Below are 19,595 nucleotides of genomic sequence, written 5' to 3' on the forward strand. Positions count from 1 at the left end.
AAACCCTTCTTCAAATTCTATCAAATACCATCCGGTGATTTAAACATGAGTTAGGTCAATGAACCATCAATTCTTTTGAAAACTGGGTGTTTGTTGATCGGTTTGAAAAACACCAAGAATCGTGAGCAAGGGAAGACGGGGGTTTCTGAATGGCTGATATAAGTGGGTTGGTAACAAACACGATCTGCAAATTATTCTCATGCGATCGTCATTAATTAACTTGGACAATGGTCGTTGCCACGGAGACTTGCTTCACAAGATTATTCATTAAGAAGTTTCGTTGTTTAGAGGAGTCTAGGCAACCGGCTGCACACTGTCGAGCGAAATCTAACAAACAATTACTGACATATTATCTCATTACGACGTATGGTGATAATATACCATTACGACGTATGGTGATAATATACCGATTTTCGAAAAAAGGAGTATTACATTGTTTATAAATGTTAACGGTGCGTATTTCACAATTTAAGGGGATACTCGAGGTCTAATGAAAAATTGACATGTTTTCTTTGAGACTAAAAGTCTGAATGAATATTTTCCAAACAGTTGGAATATCTTTTCCATTTACCAGAAGCTTTTGATGTGTGTCCACTATGCTGTCTCTAAAATACAATGCCTTGTTTCACTCCAAAAACTCAGGTAAAAATGCCAAGTGTTCAACTTATGAATATAGCCAGGGTGTGATGTGATGTACAATGATAAAGTCGACAAATTAAGGTAGAACACGCCTCGGGGACAGATATTCGGACTCTCAAAGTTTTAAAATTCTTTTATAATCTATCACTTGTGGGGCTCATTTTAAAGCTCCTGGGGTAAGAAAAGCTTTCACCTTCTTAGTTTTTCGAACATCGAATTTTTTTTTTCCCCAACAGAGTTAACATAGGGATGGCGGCCATTTTGAATTTCAAATATCGGGAAATCTTAGGTAATTTGTCTCTCAAGTACCAAATTTTGCACGGTGACCCCTGATTTTTATCCTTGATTTGGTGAGAGAATGTTCGAAAGTTTCATCGAGGAAAGTTTAAGCAAAAGATTTAAGTCTTTCACTGACGAGGCGCATACTACCTTAGTTTTGGCCCGGACTATAATTCATTTCTCAAACAAAAGCAAAATCAGATTGTGTTTGCCAAGCTTATAAATTATATTTCAACAAAACTTTGAGAGAGGAGCAAGAAAACGTGTTTACCCCAAAGGCAAAACCTGAAACTATAACGAAGAGCTGCCGAGCCTAGTGTTTTCTCGATGTGAGTGGCACAACATTTCGATCGACAAACTGCAATACCCAATGCAAGGCCATTATGCTGCCAGAAAACACTACTTGGCGAGTTTCAACTCACTACGTTTTCTTTTGCTTTGTTTTTGAAATAAGCATTTTCCATTTTGCGTACAGTCATGTTTCACATCGAACTTGACCCTTTTTTGTTTCGAGGTGGCGGAAACGAGTTCAAAGGGCGTGTTTTACCTCCAAGATAGCAAAACATTTTCATAGTGTCAGTTACTTTCCCCTCAACGGTGAAGAATGCTTTATCCTCATGTGGTCGAGTTGCTGAAACTTTTCAGATATTAAATTTTCTCTGTGGTACAAAATGGATCCATCTCTAGCATCCGAGGCATAAGCTTATTCTATTGTTGTGACGGATTCGTCTAATCAATACTGGGTACGCTCGGATTTTTCCTTGAAGAAAAATATGTTGCGTCCTTTAATGACGGGACCCCTTGATTCAAATTCTGTCGACAAACAGGTTCACATCCGAATCACCGGACCGAAATCATAGCTAATCGCCGATTGCACGTCAATATGTCCGTCATAAAGACATTCTAACCGGAGATTGCACAGGGCCGACTCCACATCAAATACAATAGAACAGTCATAAGCGCGGTCAAATAGACTTGACGGCGTAATTACGATTGACATCGTCTATTGAACTGTAAGTCCTGACCATTTTGTCCTATGGTTTTACGTTTTCAGATGAAGAGGGTCTACTTTCACGTTAACTGAGGTGGGTTACTTAGAAGTCAAAATAATGACAATAAATTACGACGAAACAAAAGAAAACAGTCATTAAAAATGGCTAGAAAATTAATGATCCAAGCCGTTTAATATCTCTGTGGTTGCTAAGTCAAGCTGCCACTGTAAAGATACACTAATAGTCAATAAAAAATCATGATCACAGAGGATTAGAGGGCGAATCTAAGAAGACTTTTAATTACCTTTAATTGCGCTGGGCTGGAATCATGCCGGAAGTAATTAGGTCGACGATTATAACAACGTCTTCCAAATTACACGTTTTGAAGTATATCTCCATTACCTGACAACGTCAAATCGTTCTGCAACATGAATGCCTAAACATTTGTACCCTACAAACCAGTCAACAGTGGCGGGAAGGCAAGATAGCCAGGTTGAGTTTGGACATGTCTGTCCTTTAAGGTAGAATGCGCCTCGGGGACAGATATTTGGACTGTCAAACTTTTACCATTCTTTTCTGATCTGCCACTTGTGGGTGTTCATTTTGCAGCTCTTGGTGTAGGGAAATTTTCACATGCATAGTTTTTTTATGATCGAAAATTTTATTTTTCTCTATAGAGTTAACACAGGAATGGCAGCCATTTTGAATTTCAAATATCTTGTGTAATTTGTTTCTCTAGTACCGAAATTTGTCCGGTGACTCGAGATTTTTTTTCTTAATTTTGAGAGAGAATGGCTGAAGGATTCCTTGAGGAAAGTTTCAGCAAAAATTTAAGTCTTTCACTTTCTAGGCGCATATTACCTTAAAGACAGCTGATACAACTCTGAGACTGGAGCTTTGCCGTCCCAGCTGAGATAAGTAGCCTGTACACTTTTACAGTTTGTATTCTATCCCTCGACTTAGTGATTAATTTTATTTTTCATAATATATTTCTTTTTCATAGGAAACTGCTGAGTTCACCTTTTGTTCGTTTTCTTTCACGTAACAATTTCTACAGTATTCCCCTCTCTATACAAGTCAGTATATGACCAAATGAGACAGCCTTTTTGAAAACACAAGAAGTATATTACCTAAGACATATATATTTGTAACAGTTGGTTGCATTCTGTTTATGGTGATCGTACATAACGCAGTTCGACGAACTGACGCGGTTTAGTTTCTCAGTTCGACGTCCCGTCGTATATCTGCGTCAATTAAAACTACAAGATGTATCGTGCCAATCCCTTAATGGCGTCGTGTACGACAAAGAAGCCTTGCTACTATATCACGCAAGGCGGCTTTTCAACTATTGAAGAGTTCTCCGCGAACGGATCAGACCAATGCGAGCTCGTTTTGCTGAATAGAACATACGACCGCAAGCCTTTCAATAAACCCAACTCGCCGACTTGAAGCCAGGTAATATATCTCCAAACTGTTCCATTCTGATTGACCGGCATCAAAAAAAAAAACGAACTCTATGGTAAAACCGACGAACACTTGGTTTATGCCGATTGAAACTGTCAATAAACAGCATCCACAGGGACATGCTATATTTATTCTTCACCAAAAAGGTAGCTTCAGATAAGCACCGTTTCATATCCTAAAGGTAACGAGGCTAGGGTTCTTTTGATTTGCAAACCAATCAAACCTAGTCAACTTTACGTGTAGTTTTAGTGTTTACGTAGATTACATGGTCTACCGCAACAGTTTTTACAATGTTAAATGTATATGCACTCATTGATACAATCCACGCATATTGAGGTAATCGCAAAGTATCTTGGCAAACGATAAGTATAAGTAATTAGGGGATATTAAAATAATTATAGTTTAACACATGTCACATCTCCAGGGAAACGAACTCTGGCAAACGGAGAAAAGAAAGAAAGAGACACATTGCTATATTCCGAGCGAATTTCAAAGATTGGCGTTTTCCAGCTAACTGGGACAAGTATACAGCGCGACACAGTGCAATACATCAATATGTGATACGGTGTGTTGCACAGCGTGTTGCAAATAATATTATTTCAAGATTATAACACAAGATTGATTAGCTTATAGAGATAACGGCCTGAAAGTAGCCCTCCACACAGTAAGGAAGCGCAAGATATCTGAAAGAAATAGGTCGCCCTGAATACACAACAACTACTTTCACTAGGACTGTCCAAGTCCATTGTGCAATAGCAAACGATTAAATATGCTCAGACAGGAAGCAAAAAGCTTCGAGCTTTATCAACTGTTTCTATATCATTTATGGTTTTATTTATTTTATTTATTTATTTATTTTTCTATTTTTATATCAATGGTTTTTTTGAAGAAGCGAGATACAAGTCATGTGATTTAGTACTAGTCATACTAAATATGTAGTTCACTTACCGCGATACATGAATACACATGACTGACAGTAAGTCATGATCATCGAGTCATCAACATCATCATCATCATTTGCATACTGTAATTATGCTATGCGCACACGTTGCATTAGAATGCGGCATGAATGCGTGATGCTTCAAGGATCATAAGCCAATAACAGAAATACTGCGACAATGGTTAGATGATATCAGCTGATACATAGTGTACTCGATCACAACCACAGCCATGCTCAATGACAAATAGTTGCCGTCACCAGTATTCAATCTCTTACGAGTAGAAGGGTTTTTTTAAAAATTTTGGTTGAATCGGATAAATCAACATTTGTCGAGTATGCTGTGGAAAGTAAAGTCTCACAACCCTACAGAAAACCACTCAAATTGATGGCGAAATATTCACCATTGCTATTGTCATTGCAAAGCCCCCCATAGGGGAAATATTAAGCTCATGAATATTATTCTACATTTGGAAAGAAAGACTCATTTCCTGGTAAATGCTTTTCTAGCTATTCAATATTCTATCCTTACCAGCGACGTTTGCTTGTGTTTTGACTATGTATACATATCAATTTAGCTCACAGCTTGTTCTTTGCAACAACAGTAAACTTGTTCCCGCGTAAGCATGGCAACCACAATCGATATGGTACGCTAATGATGACTTTTTACGGATGTCTCTAAGTTTGTATCTACACAAAACTGTTCAATACACTCTAATACTAATTCCTATTTTCAGCAAAATGTATTCGTTGTCTGCTCTTGGCTTTGTTAATTGTCTTCTTGTACACTATTAAACGTGCATACGCATACAGTCATACGTTCGTACGTATGTAAACGTATGTATATGAATGTAAACATGTATGTATGTATATACGTACGTACGTACGTACATACATACATAAATACATATATATATATATATATATATATATATATATATATAATATATATATATATATATATATATACACATCCATCCATCCACCCATCCCCACATACATACATACATACATACATACATACATACATACATACATACATACATACATACATACATACATACATACATACATACATACATACATACATACATACATACATACATACATACATACATACATACATACATACATACATACATACATACATACATACATGCGTGCATGCAGGGTAATTTTTGCATACATTCATACCTACCTACCTACACACATACACACATACACACAAACATACATACATACATACATACATACATACATACATACATACATACATACATACATACATACATACATACATACATACATACATACATACATACATACATACATACATACATACATACATACATACATACATGCCGACCAGGTGTATACCTAATATATATAGACACGTTCTCAAAATACATGAGGGGACTGCACAACATCTGAAAGGAGCTCGCCTGTCTGACTGAGATTGCTGTACACGCCTGTCTGATCTGAACGTATGCTGCACAACGGACTGTATAGAGAACTTGAGGTTACAGAAAAAAGGACCGATATCGCAGGGCAATCAACGATTGTTTCTTCAGTAGTAACGGAGGAAGAGGAAAACCGCTATTGCAAACGTCAACACGAAGTTGTGGACTGTGTACTAAATGGCACGTCACACTAAAGACCGGACGGTTTGATTGAAACCACACTCCGCGGAATTTTTGTGAAAAGGACTGGTTAACACTCAAAGCTCTCGACCAAGCAGGGTAATTTTTGCATAATTTTTAATTATTTGTGAGTATTTAGTTTCTATTAAATGATTTTGGTTACTATTGAACTCCATAGTGCGCTTCTCGTATTCACTGCCTGTGTGTGTAGTATTCTACCGTAACAATACATACATACGTACATACGTACGTACATACATACATACATACATACATACATACATACATACATACATACATACATACATACATACATACATACATACACACATACATGTTGAAATCTGACACACAAGTTAATTTTCGAATCATTCGCTGGTTGTACAGACTATAAAGCCGTATTTGCTTTTACACTGAGGTCGCTGGGGACGTATTTGAATTGGGAGTCAATGATATTCATCTGGGGTTCAAATGCGTAATTGTTAACCGGAGTAGAACGTGAACAGTGCAAGTAACGTCAATGGTTTCTCAAGGTATTTAATTAGGTTTAAAGATACTTGATGAATTGAAAGTAATTTGACAATTTTAGGTCTTCTTGGTGTCCAAATTGATGTAAATTGTTCATCCCCTTAGACTTCGCCGCCGTTGACCGGGTTCAATTTTGCATTCCGTGGTTAAATTAAAACGTGCGCCTGTCTTCACGGGCAATTCAAGAATGTTATCTCGTCCCTGGTCAACAAGACAGAATCACGACTTTTATAGACTCTAAATCGATTGTCGACATATGTTTTATCTAAATTACTTTCCCCAAAACTTCAATAAGTGTATTTTTTCAGTGGCAGATATAAAGCGTTTTATTCTTCATTCGAAACAGGATATTGGGTGAGATTTGATGTCAATGAATGTCAATAACCGTGTCCATCGATTTGTTGGCATAGAAACGTCATTCTGCGACTGACACGGTTTATTTCTGTAAAGTTCTCGAAATTGTCATTTCATTTCATTTGCAAACGAAATTCATTCCTCTGAGCTTCATTACCTTCTACTCCTACTTCCTGAATTATTTTTACTCAGCAAGCATGCTGAAGGTTACAGCCACAGAATGACTTTAGCGGCACTATTGCTTACACAGCGGTTTCAACATCTTTCAAGTAACGGGACTTCAAGTCTTCTTGAAGTAACCTTTGACCGAAAACACTTTTTCTCTTAACAGTTTTGCACCATTTTGTACTGTGCACCCAAAAAAATTTTGACACTATTTCAAATTGACCACCAGGATAAGTATAAATATATTTCCATCTGTACATTTTGACTGTCTGGAGAACACTGTCTATTTTGCTTGAATCACAACCATCAAGGTTAGACACAGATTTCTTTTCAGAATTTGCCATTGCAATCTCCGTGTCGCGAAAATTCTTATTTATTTGCTGTATATCCATAATGGCGTCTCTACATGTCTGTGAATATGACCATGTTATTGATCTCACAGAAACCTCTAATCGGACTCACAAATAAGGTTCACCAACAGCTAAATCCGATTATGTTTTTTTTTTTCATCTGCGGACGTGCTCGGAATAATTGTGAAGTAGAATTTGCTTGTTGTGTGTACACCAGGAAGAATGTTCTCGTCGCAAGTGTCTATATACAGCGGATTTCATTTAACTAGATACTTGCATGGTGATAGCACCGCGGGCGAAGAGTGTAGTCCACTGAATAGTAATGGCTTGATTAGCACGCTGATCTGTTATCTGATTACGTTTCGCATCACAAAAAGCACCTTCATCAGGGCTCCAAGTCCGACAAATTAGGTTGATATCTCCACCTCATCAGTGGTTACGGGCTATGGGAGTTTGATATATGGACATGTTAGTGAACAACCCATGTGTATGAGGGAGCTGAGCGTTGAAATCACGCACGACCTTAAATTGTAATAAACTGACTAGCATGTCCCCCTTGAAACTGCTCGTGGTCATATGATATCGGAACGTCACGTTCGATGAGTCTTGGAGATAGATGTGCGGACTCCCAAAAACCTAAAAATTAGTTCGCTTGTCCACAGCTTGCGTTATTTTGAAACGTGTAAATCACATGAAGTTCTAATATTTTTGTTTCACTGAAAATTTATGTCTCTGCAATACAAAGAGCGAGGAGTCATTTCTGAATTTCAAATGTATGTGTCTGTAATTGTGTAACGTGATTGAAGTCAATTTCTACGGTGACCCTCGATATTATTCTCGATTTTGAGATGTAACACCTTGAAGATTCCGTCGGCAAAGTATCGGCAAAGTTTTTAAACTTCTATTCTCGAGGTGCAAATGAACTTCAAATGATTAGTACCCTTTAGTCCTCAAAATATTTTCCAAACAATGTCTTGTGCTGTACGTCTTCGAAGTACAGTGCTGATTAGGGACGATTTCTCCTATTTTGTGTAGTAGCATCCGATCGAGTAGGTCTAGTAAGCAAAGAAATCTAACAAGATAGCCGATTTGAAAGATAAACGGTCTTTGCCATGTCTTCTGTGTTGCGAGTTCACGAGTTCTCAGACGCCTTCATTTCCGGACCTTCGCCACCACAAGCCACATCTGGAAACGGCGGAGTCTTAATGTCTCCGCGAGAAGTTCACTGCCATAAAGAGCTCTAAATGCAGAGTCAACATGATGAAAATATCACGGCGAATGCTATATTGGGATTTAATGAAATGCCGTAGGGTGATCAATCAGCCGCGTAAAAATTGGAGAGTACTTCGCTTGACACAAGCCTCCATTGGCCTCATCATCCTCCAACGGAAACTTAGAGGAAAGCCTACTATGTCACTGTGACTGAGTTATTCGTGCGTGAGAGCAGCTCACCTCTGTGTCAGGATGATGTGCATTCGATCGCTCAAACCTTAAAGCATATACAGTTAAAATGTTTAACATTTTGACTATTATCGTAAATTACCGAAAGACAGCATTTTTAGGAAGAAGCACTCCATTGCACAGCTAAGCACGCAAGTTTAATATTGCAACGGGAAGGTAGTCAGCGGGTTCCGCTTGGCTTCCCATTCATCAAAACAATTTCCCTATACCACTGTCTTCCTCACGAGGTTTAAGAAGCATATTCGGGTATAGCGACACACGGTACTACGTTAGAGCCAGTGTCAGTATGCCCGTCTTTTTTGATCAGATAGATTTTGCCTTTTGAGATCATCCGGACCAGGAGAAGACTGCCCCTCTCAGTGTGACGGTTACGAAGATCGCAAGCTGAGAATGCCCAGGTGCAGTGCCTGATGTTGGATAATAAAACCGTTTGCCTGCGATAGCCCGGACATCGACTGTCATGAAGATAAGATGCAGCGTTCGTTCAGACAATCTCTGTTCCGTAGAATCGATGGTTCATGTCATTTGTTAATCTGCATGGTTAACACGCGTACATTTTGGTGACGATTAGTTTTCGATGCGATACGATGAGAAATTTATATAGCATCCGGTGTCCATCAAGATGTTCCCTGACACTTTACACAGAACACGATTGGAACTAGTTGAGGATAATAGGATCTTCTCATTGTTCAATTTTCTCAAAAGTGTTAGGTACCCTATAGCCGAATGTAGCAATATCGCAGATTACTCATAAAACAAGTGTATAAATTTTATGAGCTTACATTGGCAGATTAAACCAACGTTACTTCACTATCCAATTATCCCGAATCAGTTCCAATCGTGTATCAGTGTCACATGGATAAGCTCTCTCGAAAAAGTAGGTTTTTAGTCTAGATGCGAGAACTTCTATACTTGATGCAGAACGGATATGACTAGGCAGCTCAGTTCACAACGTAGCGGCAGCATATGAAAATGAACGATCACAATAGAACAGCAGTTGTGTCCGTGGAATTTTGAGAGATAATCCATCTCCTGAACGGAGAAATCTGGAAAGATTACTACGTTCATTGAGTGAAGTCAGGTATTTTAGGCACGGAATCGTTCAGGGCCTTCTGAGTAAAATCTTGAATTGAATTCTATATACGCTTATGACTGGTACCAGTGGAATTTTATCAGTATAGGAGATATGTGTTCTTGTTTCTTCACCTTTGCTATTAAACGTGCAGCAGAGTTTTGCACTCTTTGTAAATACCCGGCTTTCACAAAAGCAAAGTACAGGTGGTGTACAGATTTTCAGGAGATGCAATTCTTAAAGGCATACGTTTCGATCCCGGAGTATAATTACACTGATCAAATCTCTAAGAAATCAATTTAAAGGTCGCCTTTAAAGATCGACCGAACGTGGCAGGATTGTTTTTCGTCTTCGTTTGTTCAATGGAACTGCTAATTGCCATTTTGAATGCATACACAATTCACGGGACAACTTTTCTTTAGCCCGACACAGGCATTTTCCCATAAAAAGCATGCTTTCACTGACTACCAACCAACGAACAAACTGATGTAGATATTGTTCTAGTGTTCGTCGTATTTGTCGAGTTTGACCACACAGAAATATAGTTGGCGGGTCCGCTAGGTTACGTCGTCCGTGTACCAGAAACACAATCACACATTCTGAACTGGGCTTAGAAAGTGACCTTAGCCATTTGTTAGCATGTCAGCAGTCATCGGAATCTTGACCGTGACCTAAATATAGTGGTCGACGAAATATACCTTCAGGCCACCTTACACACAGAATGGACTAGGAATGCGATGACAAACGTTCTCGTATAGACCTGAGGCCGTGTCTGCCCGATTTAATTCCTTTATGAACGGATTGCATGGCCAGGTAACTTACTCTATCGAACCGATCAGCAACACTTCCGCTAGATGTTGAGTTCAACTAGGTATTCATATTCTTATTCTTGACAAATCAAAAAAAATAAAAATAAAAAAAAAAAAAAACTGGATGGCTTTGTCCCTTTTATTGGAGGCGTAGATGAATATTAATCCCTCCCTCTTTCAGCAATTTGGGCAACATTGAGAAACCAGGGTTACTTACAACCGAGGGTTCGGAAAAAATGAGGTCGGGGTTCAATCAAAGAGTCAAAAACTATAGGGGGTCAACAGCCATAGGATTGAAAGGAGGGCTACTCAACACTGACAAGTGTGCGGAGCAAAACCTTGGTGATGGAATTACGTCTATCGCACTTAATCCGCAACATATCTTGTCGATTTACAGGGATTTGCTGTGAATTTTACACACCTTGATTGACTTTGTGTGAAAGGACCAGCAGAACTTACGAAACCCGAACCGTAAACTCATACAAGAACTTTGAACGGACAGTTCAGGTCTGCATCACATTTTGAATGCGATTGCACCATACATGTCCGTGTCGCTGAAGTGTAATTATCCTGTGGTTGCATTTAACAATGTAATGCAGACATGAAGCTGGTTCTGAGTTCAACTAGAAACAGACGTATTGAACGATATCTGTTTCTTGTTGGACTGAGAACTAAAATTTCTGGTCCACATGACATTTTTAGATACGATTATACATTACCATGCTTAAGCTCCATGTTACATCAATTGTCCAGTCAATTCCTAATCGATCTACATTGTTACTGAGGATGCTTAAAATAAAGTCAGCCGAGATGTTGAAGAGGGGACATTTATGACCTTCTTTGCAGTTTATTTCATGAAGTACAGCAAAATACAGTGGTTGCTTTGACCTTTCATTATTGCAATTAGTATACTGTTAATGATGCCAGCGTCCCCAGAGTGAAAAGCAATCATCGCACGTATCAATGGATCATAATATTGATCAGGTAGTGTTAATGTGATGTAAAACTGGACCGATTATCATTTCAATATGTAATATGTATATGCACATACATACATAAACACATTCTTACGTACGTACGTACGTACGTACGTTCATACATACATACATACATACATACATACATACATACATACATACATACATACATACATACATACATACATACATACATACATACATACATACATACATACATACATACATACATACATACATCCTTGGCAACGAAGAATGCAGTATTGATTTCTTAATACTCAATTTTGTGTTACAATTTGATCGATCTTGATTTTCACATGAAAATCCAGGTCGGAGTGTCGTTCGTTGTATTGTGGCAATCACAGTTTCACCTTGATATGCATCAGCAATTGTAAAATGCAAACGTTTCTTAACCAGCGATTCGAATCGTAGCGGCAAAGGCACGATACATGCATACCATGACTGATATTATCTCGACAAATTTGGGCCTTCAAGATTGCAGCATATATTTTGACAATGAAGTACGTTTACGCACTATTTACTCTCCTGTACAATGCACGAACGATGTTTTTTGACCTGATAAATCTTTTATTGAAAGTATTTGCACTTTTTCAATGGTCTGCTGGTATGGCAATTTAAATGTTAAGAACAGAAACAGAATTAGTAAGATAGTTAAAGTCTGCAGCAAAAGTATCGGAGAACAACAAGTGGGCCCCACTGACTTGTACGAGAAACATGTTTTACGCAAAGGAAACTCCATCAAACATTCCAAGTTTCAGCACCCTCTACAAAACGAGTTTGACTTGCTACCATCCGGTTACCGTTTCAGAGTACCGGCTTTTAAAACCAATAGAATCAAAAACTTTTTATCAACAGAGCTATTGGTCAACTGAATAGATTAAACTAGGGCGGCGATTTCGGTGTACCTTGAACACAAGGAGCTGATGTGTTGGGGGCTCAGATTTCTATAGGGATTAGTGATCTGTCTCTCTGTGGTAACGTTGCCTCTTGTATGTTGATAGTTACACGACAATCCAAGTTAACGGTTCTAAAAATAAAATCTTACGGCGTCGACTCACATGTATAGGGCAGAATTTTGTCTGCATTGAAAGTATAATTGCGAGACAGGGCATTGTCAGCTAACGACATAACAGATGTTTTCAACACGTCTTTTATATTATCTGAAAAGCGTATCTTAGTTTACCTAATTTTTCCCTCGTCAATGTGTATCGTGGCTTCGCTGTGACTTTTCTCCTCCTCAAATTACCGCTATTGGATACTTACAAGGCATGGGTATCTCCAGGGAGACTGTGGAGGATGGTTTTGAGAGCGTCCATGTCGCCGTCAAGATCATGGCATTCTACCGTACGTCCAGCTTCGTAGTTGTTAAGGTGGCAGCGGCAACGCAGTGGACACGGCATGGCCACGTAGAAGAATCGGAACATCAAGGCAAGAGTAAATAAAGGTGTATAGAGCATCCTCCCTTCGTCTGCTTGCTGCAATGTACGAGAATACTTGAATTAAATATAATGAATGCAATACTGGTCAGCAAAGATGTTTGTACTTTCTCTTCGTGTTTTTTTTTCAAACACAGATTTTAGGACCGCGACATAGAATTCGCATGTGATCATATACGAATTAGCAGCAATATCGCCAAGTCGCAAAGACGTTCCATCATATGTGATGCTGTATGCCCACCAATATGTGACGCGTGGTGAACAATTTACAACGTAAATTTGATATACCGTTTGTCCTCGACTCCAGCAGAGTTGGAACTATGAAATTCACGAGAAACCAAAAGCTGTATTAAAAAAAATTGAAAATATTACCTTGGAAAGGTGTTGGATGCAAGAGCTTGCAGGATACAACCGCAGCCGATGACGATTTAATTATAACTGATGGTTTAGATGAGACGCTAGTCTATTCTGCCAGGCATGCGCACTTCAGTTGCTTTTACGGCGTTGATGTCATCGTATCGAAACCCGGATTGTCGGAGCTCTTTTTTTCCTTGCTATTGACAATGTGTACGGATTCTAATCATCAAATGTCTATTTTAGCTGTGGGTCAGCTATGGTTTCCTTTCATTTCGCTCCCCTTGCCTCATTAAAAGGAAGGCTTTGACATTCCGCAGAGCTAGGTATCCAGGTTCCCAACAGCCCAGGCCTGACAAATGATTGCACGTATTGAGTGCCACACATGCACTGTTAACATCTTATTACTTGGAGACTCCGTATCATTGTGATGCAGACCTGGGCATTTTGTATTAGGATAATATATGTGATATTTTAGCACTGCGAGAACTACCGTTTCGGTTCGCGTAACTATGACGATGGAGACCATTTCCGGAATCTCTTTGACCTATGATGTGTGCGCGCAGAGAGAGAGAGAGAGAGAGAGAGAGAGAGAGAGAGAGAGAGAGAGAGAGAGAGAGAGAGAGAGAGAGAGAGACTTTCATCCAACTGACCTATACGACAGCAAAATATTGACAAAGGACATCATTTCTGCCTTCGCCGCGGTACTCTGTCCTTATCTTAAACCCCGTGGCATTCTGTCTACACGCGTGCGCTCCTACACAGGGCGTGTGTGATGAAATATTTCTGGGTAAGCCTGGACGACTTTGGGGAACAAAACTTCGCAACGGAAAATAAACTTTTCGATTACTTCAGGAGTATCTCCTTGTTGCAGACGTCCTTGCAAATGGTGACATTCTACCTTTTATTCATGATTAAAAAAAAAATACCGGTGCCTTGCATGTAAAAAAGTGGATTGATCATTGTATTATGGGACGAATTTTACAAAGAATGTGTACGCACTTTCTGTCCAAATTTACTCATTTTTCGGCAGATCTTCTAATTTTTAGTATTTTTTCAAACTCGGCATGACTGCATAATATTACAATGCTTGTTCTGTAGATTTCCCATCCCTTCTAAACTTTTACCTCTCAATCTCTAACACCAGTATGGCCCCTTGAAAAATTGGACTCTTCATGCATTTTAAAACCATTCTGGTTTAAAGTAATTTCTCTTGGCAAAACGTCCCCTTCCCTTAATGACCGTACGAGAACTTGTCCAAGCTCCCTCCATGCTAATGATCGCTAGCTGCATGACTCTTGACCAACTTTTGAAAAGAAGAAAAAGCTGCTATGTGTATCTTGGATTGGCAATGGAAAGAATTTGCGGCCCTCCCCAACGTTCAAAATTCCATGAACCGCCCTGTGGGCTCCCTTTGCTCTTTCACAATGCCTACTTCAGAATGCTTAAATTCCTTTCAGGTTTCTATGGCACCCACAAGAAACTGAGCATTCGACAGATTGTTGCGGAAACCATCGTTGACCGACAGAGGTGGCAGAAATGGTGTAGAAAATAGGTACCGAGTTTGGTATCGTCGTTGTGAGGTTGAAGGCAAGAGATGCCATTCTCATAGGGTGTACAAATTCAGTCATTGCGTAAGCCATGCATCTACAGCATTGATTTGTAAATTTCTATGATTCAAGCTTAAGAAAATTGCTTTCTGATTGTCTTGGGACCATACAAGGTAATATTCTACCGACCAACGACCTAATTTAATCTGACAGTTGATGATGCGCAGACGCGTTTATAATGAAGTTGTGTAACTTCCATTTCATTTGCATGTCGAAAGTGGATAAAGGTGAGATTGGACTCGCTGCAATGAGGTGACACGATGCCACCATTGAAAAGGTTGTTACTCATCATCGCTAGAGTCGCTACGCCGTAATGTAATAGCTTGAGGCCTAGCTGATCGTTCCCACTTCGAGAAAATCCACTAACTCATTATCACTCGTAAGACGAATGCATGTCCCTTCCCGGCATATAACTGAATATTTTCATCGGGAATGAGAATGACTATAAATGTCTTTTGACAGGAAGAAATCTAGCATGCGACTTTTCGGCGATTAGAGAGAGTCATGTACGCTTTATCTCGTTTAAAATCACCCGAGATATCACAATGGAAATCGTTTTGTCGTTCATTTTGTAGTACAAGTTGTGATTTGGCCTGTAACATGAGGTTGCCGCGTCGAGCATTCAAGCGCAAAAAATGCGTCTTGAGTGAATGTGTACGTCCACGACAACTGACTCTCTGACCTTTCACGACGGCAATGGCGGTTACAGTAGTATTTTTCGGGTCACCTATTTCATTTCCATTTTCTACTATCATAAATTGCAGTATTTAAACTGGGATTATTGGTAATCGTTGTGGCTCTTAAACTGGCAGCGCCGTGCATCGCCAGAAATTTTCCCGCCCTGAACACCTATGGCAAAAAAGAAACAGATCAAGGAAAGAGAGCTTCCCGATATTTCAAAGCAATTTTCTGTGACCTGGAAGGCTGTGTCGAACATGAAGAACCGGAAACCAGGGGCAATATAGTTTGTGACCTATTTATTTACGCGACGGACCATTAGATCTTGGGAGGGGGGGTGGTCAAAAACAGAAAAAAAAAAATTTCAGAGCAGAAAGTTAGGAAAAAAAAAATCTTCAAACTAGTTTGCAAAATAAAAAAAAAATAAATAAGAAGACAAAGGCGTAAAAAAAAATCTGCAAAAGTCTTTAAAATTTTGAATTTTTTTTAGATTTTACCGACAGAAAGCAACTTTCTGTATTTTTTAGTACATCCGGCACATTTTTAATTTTAATTTATACATTTAGAGTGACTGTATCCCTTATACTGGAAGTTGTGATTATCGTAGCTTTTCAGGACTTTTGTATTCTGATCACTTGAAAATTATGAAATTATAGAACCTGTTTTCTACTTGTTTCCTGCGTACAAACCAAGCAGGTACACTAGGTAAAACATTGAAACTATGGTATGGTTGTCAAGACAGGAAGTTGTATTTGCCTTTTAAGATCAAGGTAAACAGATGCAGGCCACATCAGTTTCATTTTTTCACAGCATTTTATTGCAATGATGAATGCAAGAATGGGTGAACAAGTAGAAACACGTCAATAATGATAAAACAACATATCAAGTCATTATGTATTATTTTGCTTTTAAAAAGGCATTTTCAATTCTTTTTTCTCAAAAAACAGCCTCAAAAAACAACAGCAACACATGTTTTAACATTCAACAATACACTACGTAGAATGCCATCTATCCAACAAATCCCAACACAAAAACACACAAAAGGGGTTGAACTTTGAAAGTTTCTCGATAGCAAATACTGAATAAATCTGCATGAATAATCGTTTTTGTGTAGCAAATTTCAAAGAAATTGGACAAGCCCTTTCAGAGAATACAGATTTTTTGACCATGAATGGCATAAATTGCCCTAAAAAGAAAAATATTGAAATTTCAACACATCTATACACATCCAATCAATTTGGACATGCTGCTACAGAGAGACAGAGAAATAGATGTTTTGATCAAAAAAGGGCAACAATTGCTCTAAAAACACAAATATGCAAATTTAACTATATTATTTAGCTTATTTTAGCTTCTCAGCTTGTCAAAATCAATTGTAAATCATGAGATATGCATGATGTTTGGTGGGGTGAATGTAGCCATTTCACCACGCAGTAGAAAGGGAAGCCAGGAAACCAAAAAGTCAATTTCAAAACTATAGGAAGCTACTGAGGAGCAAGAAGACCATGTTTCAGAGGAAGATGTGTAATCCGAAAAAAATGCTCCCAAAGTGCCACCAAAAAACACCATTTTTATCTCTATTTTTCAAAAGCTCCAACAGCAGGAGGGGGGACACCCCCCTCCTGACCTCCCCCCGCAAAAATACTCCCCAAGTGCCACCAAATAACACCATTGTAATCTCTATTTTTCAAAAGCTCCAACAGCAGCAGGGGGACACCCCTCTCCGAATCCCCCCCCCCCCCGTGACCGCTTGCGTGGCCGCTTGTGGTGCTTGGCACCACATCTTTGCCCTCTTTATCTTCAGACAGCGAAGAACTAAAACAAATTATAAATTTGAAAATTTACTCTGAAAAAAAAATTGCACAGCTAATCTCAATTGGAAAAAAAAATTCAGAAATTTACAATAGTAAAAAAAAAATTTTCACAATTTCATTGTGACCACCCCCCTCCCAAGGTCTAATGGTCCATCCCTTATTTACTCGACGTACCGTTAGGTTTAGCGAAGTTGAAAAATCTCTTTTTCCCATCCTACGCTATGACATGATTATCAAATACTATGTTTACGTCTACTTCAATGTACAGGAAATAAAAATGCTAAAACGTTTCACACATTTGACCCTTTGAGTACTGTAAGTTTTCCAACCAAAATTTTGGTGCAACATTTTACCAGTTTTTATGAATTTTTCTGTATTTAAATAATTTTGGACCAAATGGAGACCACATTTCATTGGCTACAATTTTTTAACAAAATTTTGGCAAAAATCTGAAAAAACATTGACTGGGGTACATTTTATAAAGGCGACAAAAATTGACTTTGGCGCTCAAAGGGTTAAAGGAATGCGTGATACGTTAAAAGGCAGGCGAAATATACGTTTCTCGTGAAGATAAAAATTCAATGACGTTTCTCGCGGTCCGTACATAGGTAGCAGAGGAAATGTTTGCGCATTGTCAATGTCAAGGCAGGATCTACGGCAAAGATAGAATTTGTATGCGCGCGCCCTAAGTGAAAGATTTTAAGACTGAAAAAATTTTACACTTTTCCTCGATGGTTAATTTTCTTTGTAAGCGTCACGCGAAAAAAATTTTCTAGCGACTGCCGTCAGCAAAGTCACCTCAGAGGTTTGTGTGATATACATAGATTCCTACAAGCTATCTCCTACTTAAAGTGCTCATACCAACACGCCATTGTTATTGTGAACTTGTCTAAGGTAGCGTGAAACTTCAAAAAAAAAATTTCTCTCTAGCTGAGAACTCGCGCGTGTTCCAACAGTGCGATATCGTCAATATAGCACGCTTGTTTTCATTTCTCGACCAATCAGATCGCCCTGTTTGCGCCATCAACACACCGGTGTGATACAATGCAACACAACAAAAATGGGAGCGCCGCTGCGTGCAAATCGACCCAAATGATTGCCAAACGGAAACTATCAAATGAGAGAATCTTACAAATAGACAGAACAATTGAGAGTAATGAATATCATTTGTGCACGGACAGGCCAGCTTGCTTCCTGTCATTACTAATGAACTGCACGGCTGGATGCCCTCTCCTTTCATAATGTGTCTGAGATATTTTCACAGATGAAACAAATCGGAGTCACTCTCCGGCTACTCTGCTTGTTGAGGTATCGAATTAACCTTCAATTTAGTGTTTACCTGACTCTTTGCCTTGAGCACACTTCAATCACTCCCGGGGTCTTGCCAAGCTTGTGAACGTGCATATATGAACCGTTACCATAGTTACTGTACTTTTTTCGGCCAAAATTTAATGTGTCATTTTGTATTCAAAATTACTCTTTTGTCTCCTAACGAGCCATTGGTCCCTTATAAAGGACGAGAACATGACGTGTAATACCACAAAACTGTTGCACGACTTCTCGGTACCACCGCGACACTTCACCCACGAAACCCCTTCAAACAACAGTCAGGAAAATGACCGAGTATAATCTTTAAAATATTATATCATCATGGGTTCTAGCTCAGCATTATCAATCGTTACTCTCAATCAGTCTTACATTTTGATCTAAAATCTAAATAACTATGTCGATTTTCAATTTGTAAACCTTCGTGGAAAAGGTGCGTGATGACATCTCGCTGCTCTTGCGAAGGGGGCGCAATTTGGCACAAATTTGAGATATTTCGGTGGTAGTCTTGGTTTTGTCCGTAATTCAGTCGGCCATCTTCGTAACTGATCGGATCTGATGGTGGTGGTGATGATGATTATGATGTTGACGACGATGACGATGCTACCCCAGCTGGATGCATCAGAATCACAGGTGGCGCCCTAAATGTATTAACATTCTAGGGCTGTATAATATGCACCATCTGAGAT

The 19,595-nt window shown here is 39.0% G+C and overlaps 1 protein-coding gene across 3 annotated transcripts in view; it reads right to left on the reverse strand.

The window, feature by feature from the left end:
- The window catches only part of LOC139135552 (uncharacterized), a 43,444-nt gene extending 29,631 nt beyond the window's left edge, over positions 1–13,813 (reverse strand). Inside the window, exons 1-2 of one of the 3 annotated variants that reach the window (XM_070702997.1) lie at positions 13,497–13,813; positions 12,952–13,163 (exon numbers count right to left, since the gene is read on the reverse strand). In XM_070702997.1, coding sequence (XP_070559098.1) covers positions 12,952–13,145 — 194 coding nt within the window. In that variant the 5' untranslated portion in view covers positions 13,146–13,163; positions 13,497–13,813. Of the gene's footprint in view, positions 1–11,409; positions 11,543–12,871; positions 13,164–13,496 lie in introns of those variants that run through there. The other 2 variants (XM_070702998.1, XM_070702999.1) reach the window with 2 other exon arrangements.
- Between the last annotated feature and the right edge of the window lie 5,782 nt (positions 13,814–19,595).

This window comes from Ptychodera flava, chromosome 6 (genome assembly GCF_041260155.1).
Source record: "Ptychodera flava strain L36383 chromosome 6, AS_Pfla_20210202, whole genome shotgun sequence".
In the NCBI taxonomy this organism is placed as follows: domain Eukaryota; kingdom Metazoa; phylum Hemichordata; class Enteropneusta; family Ptychoderidae; genus Ptychodera; species Ptychodera flava.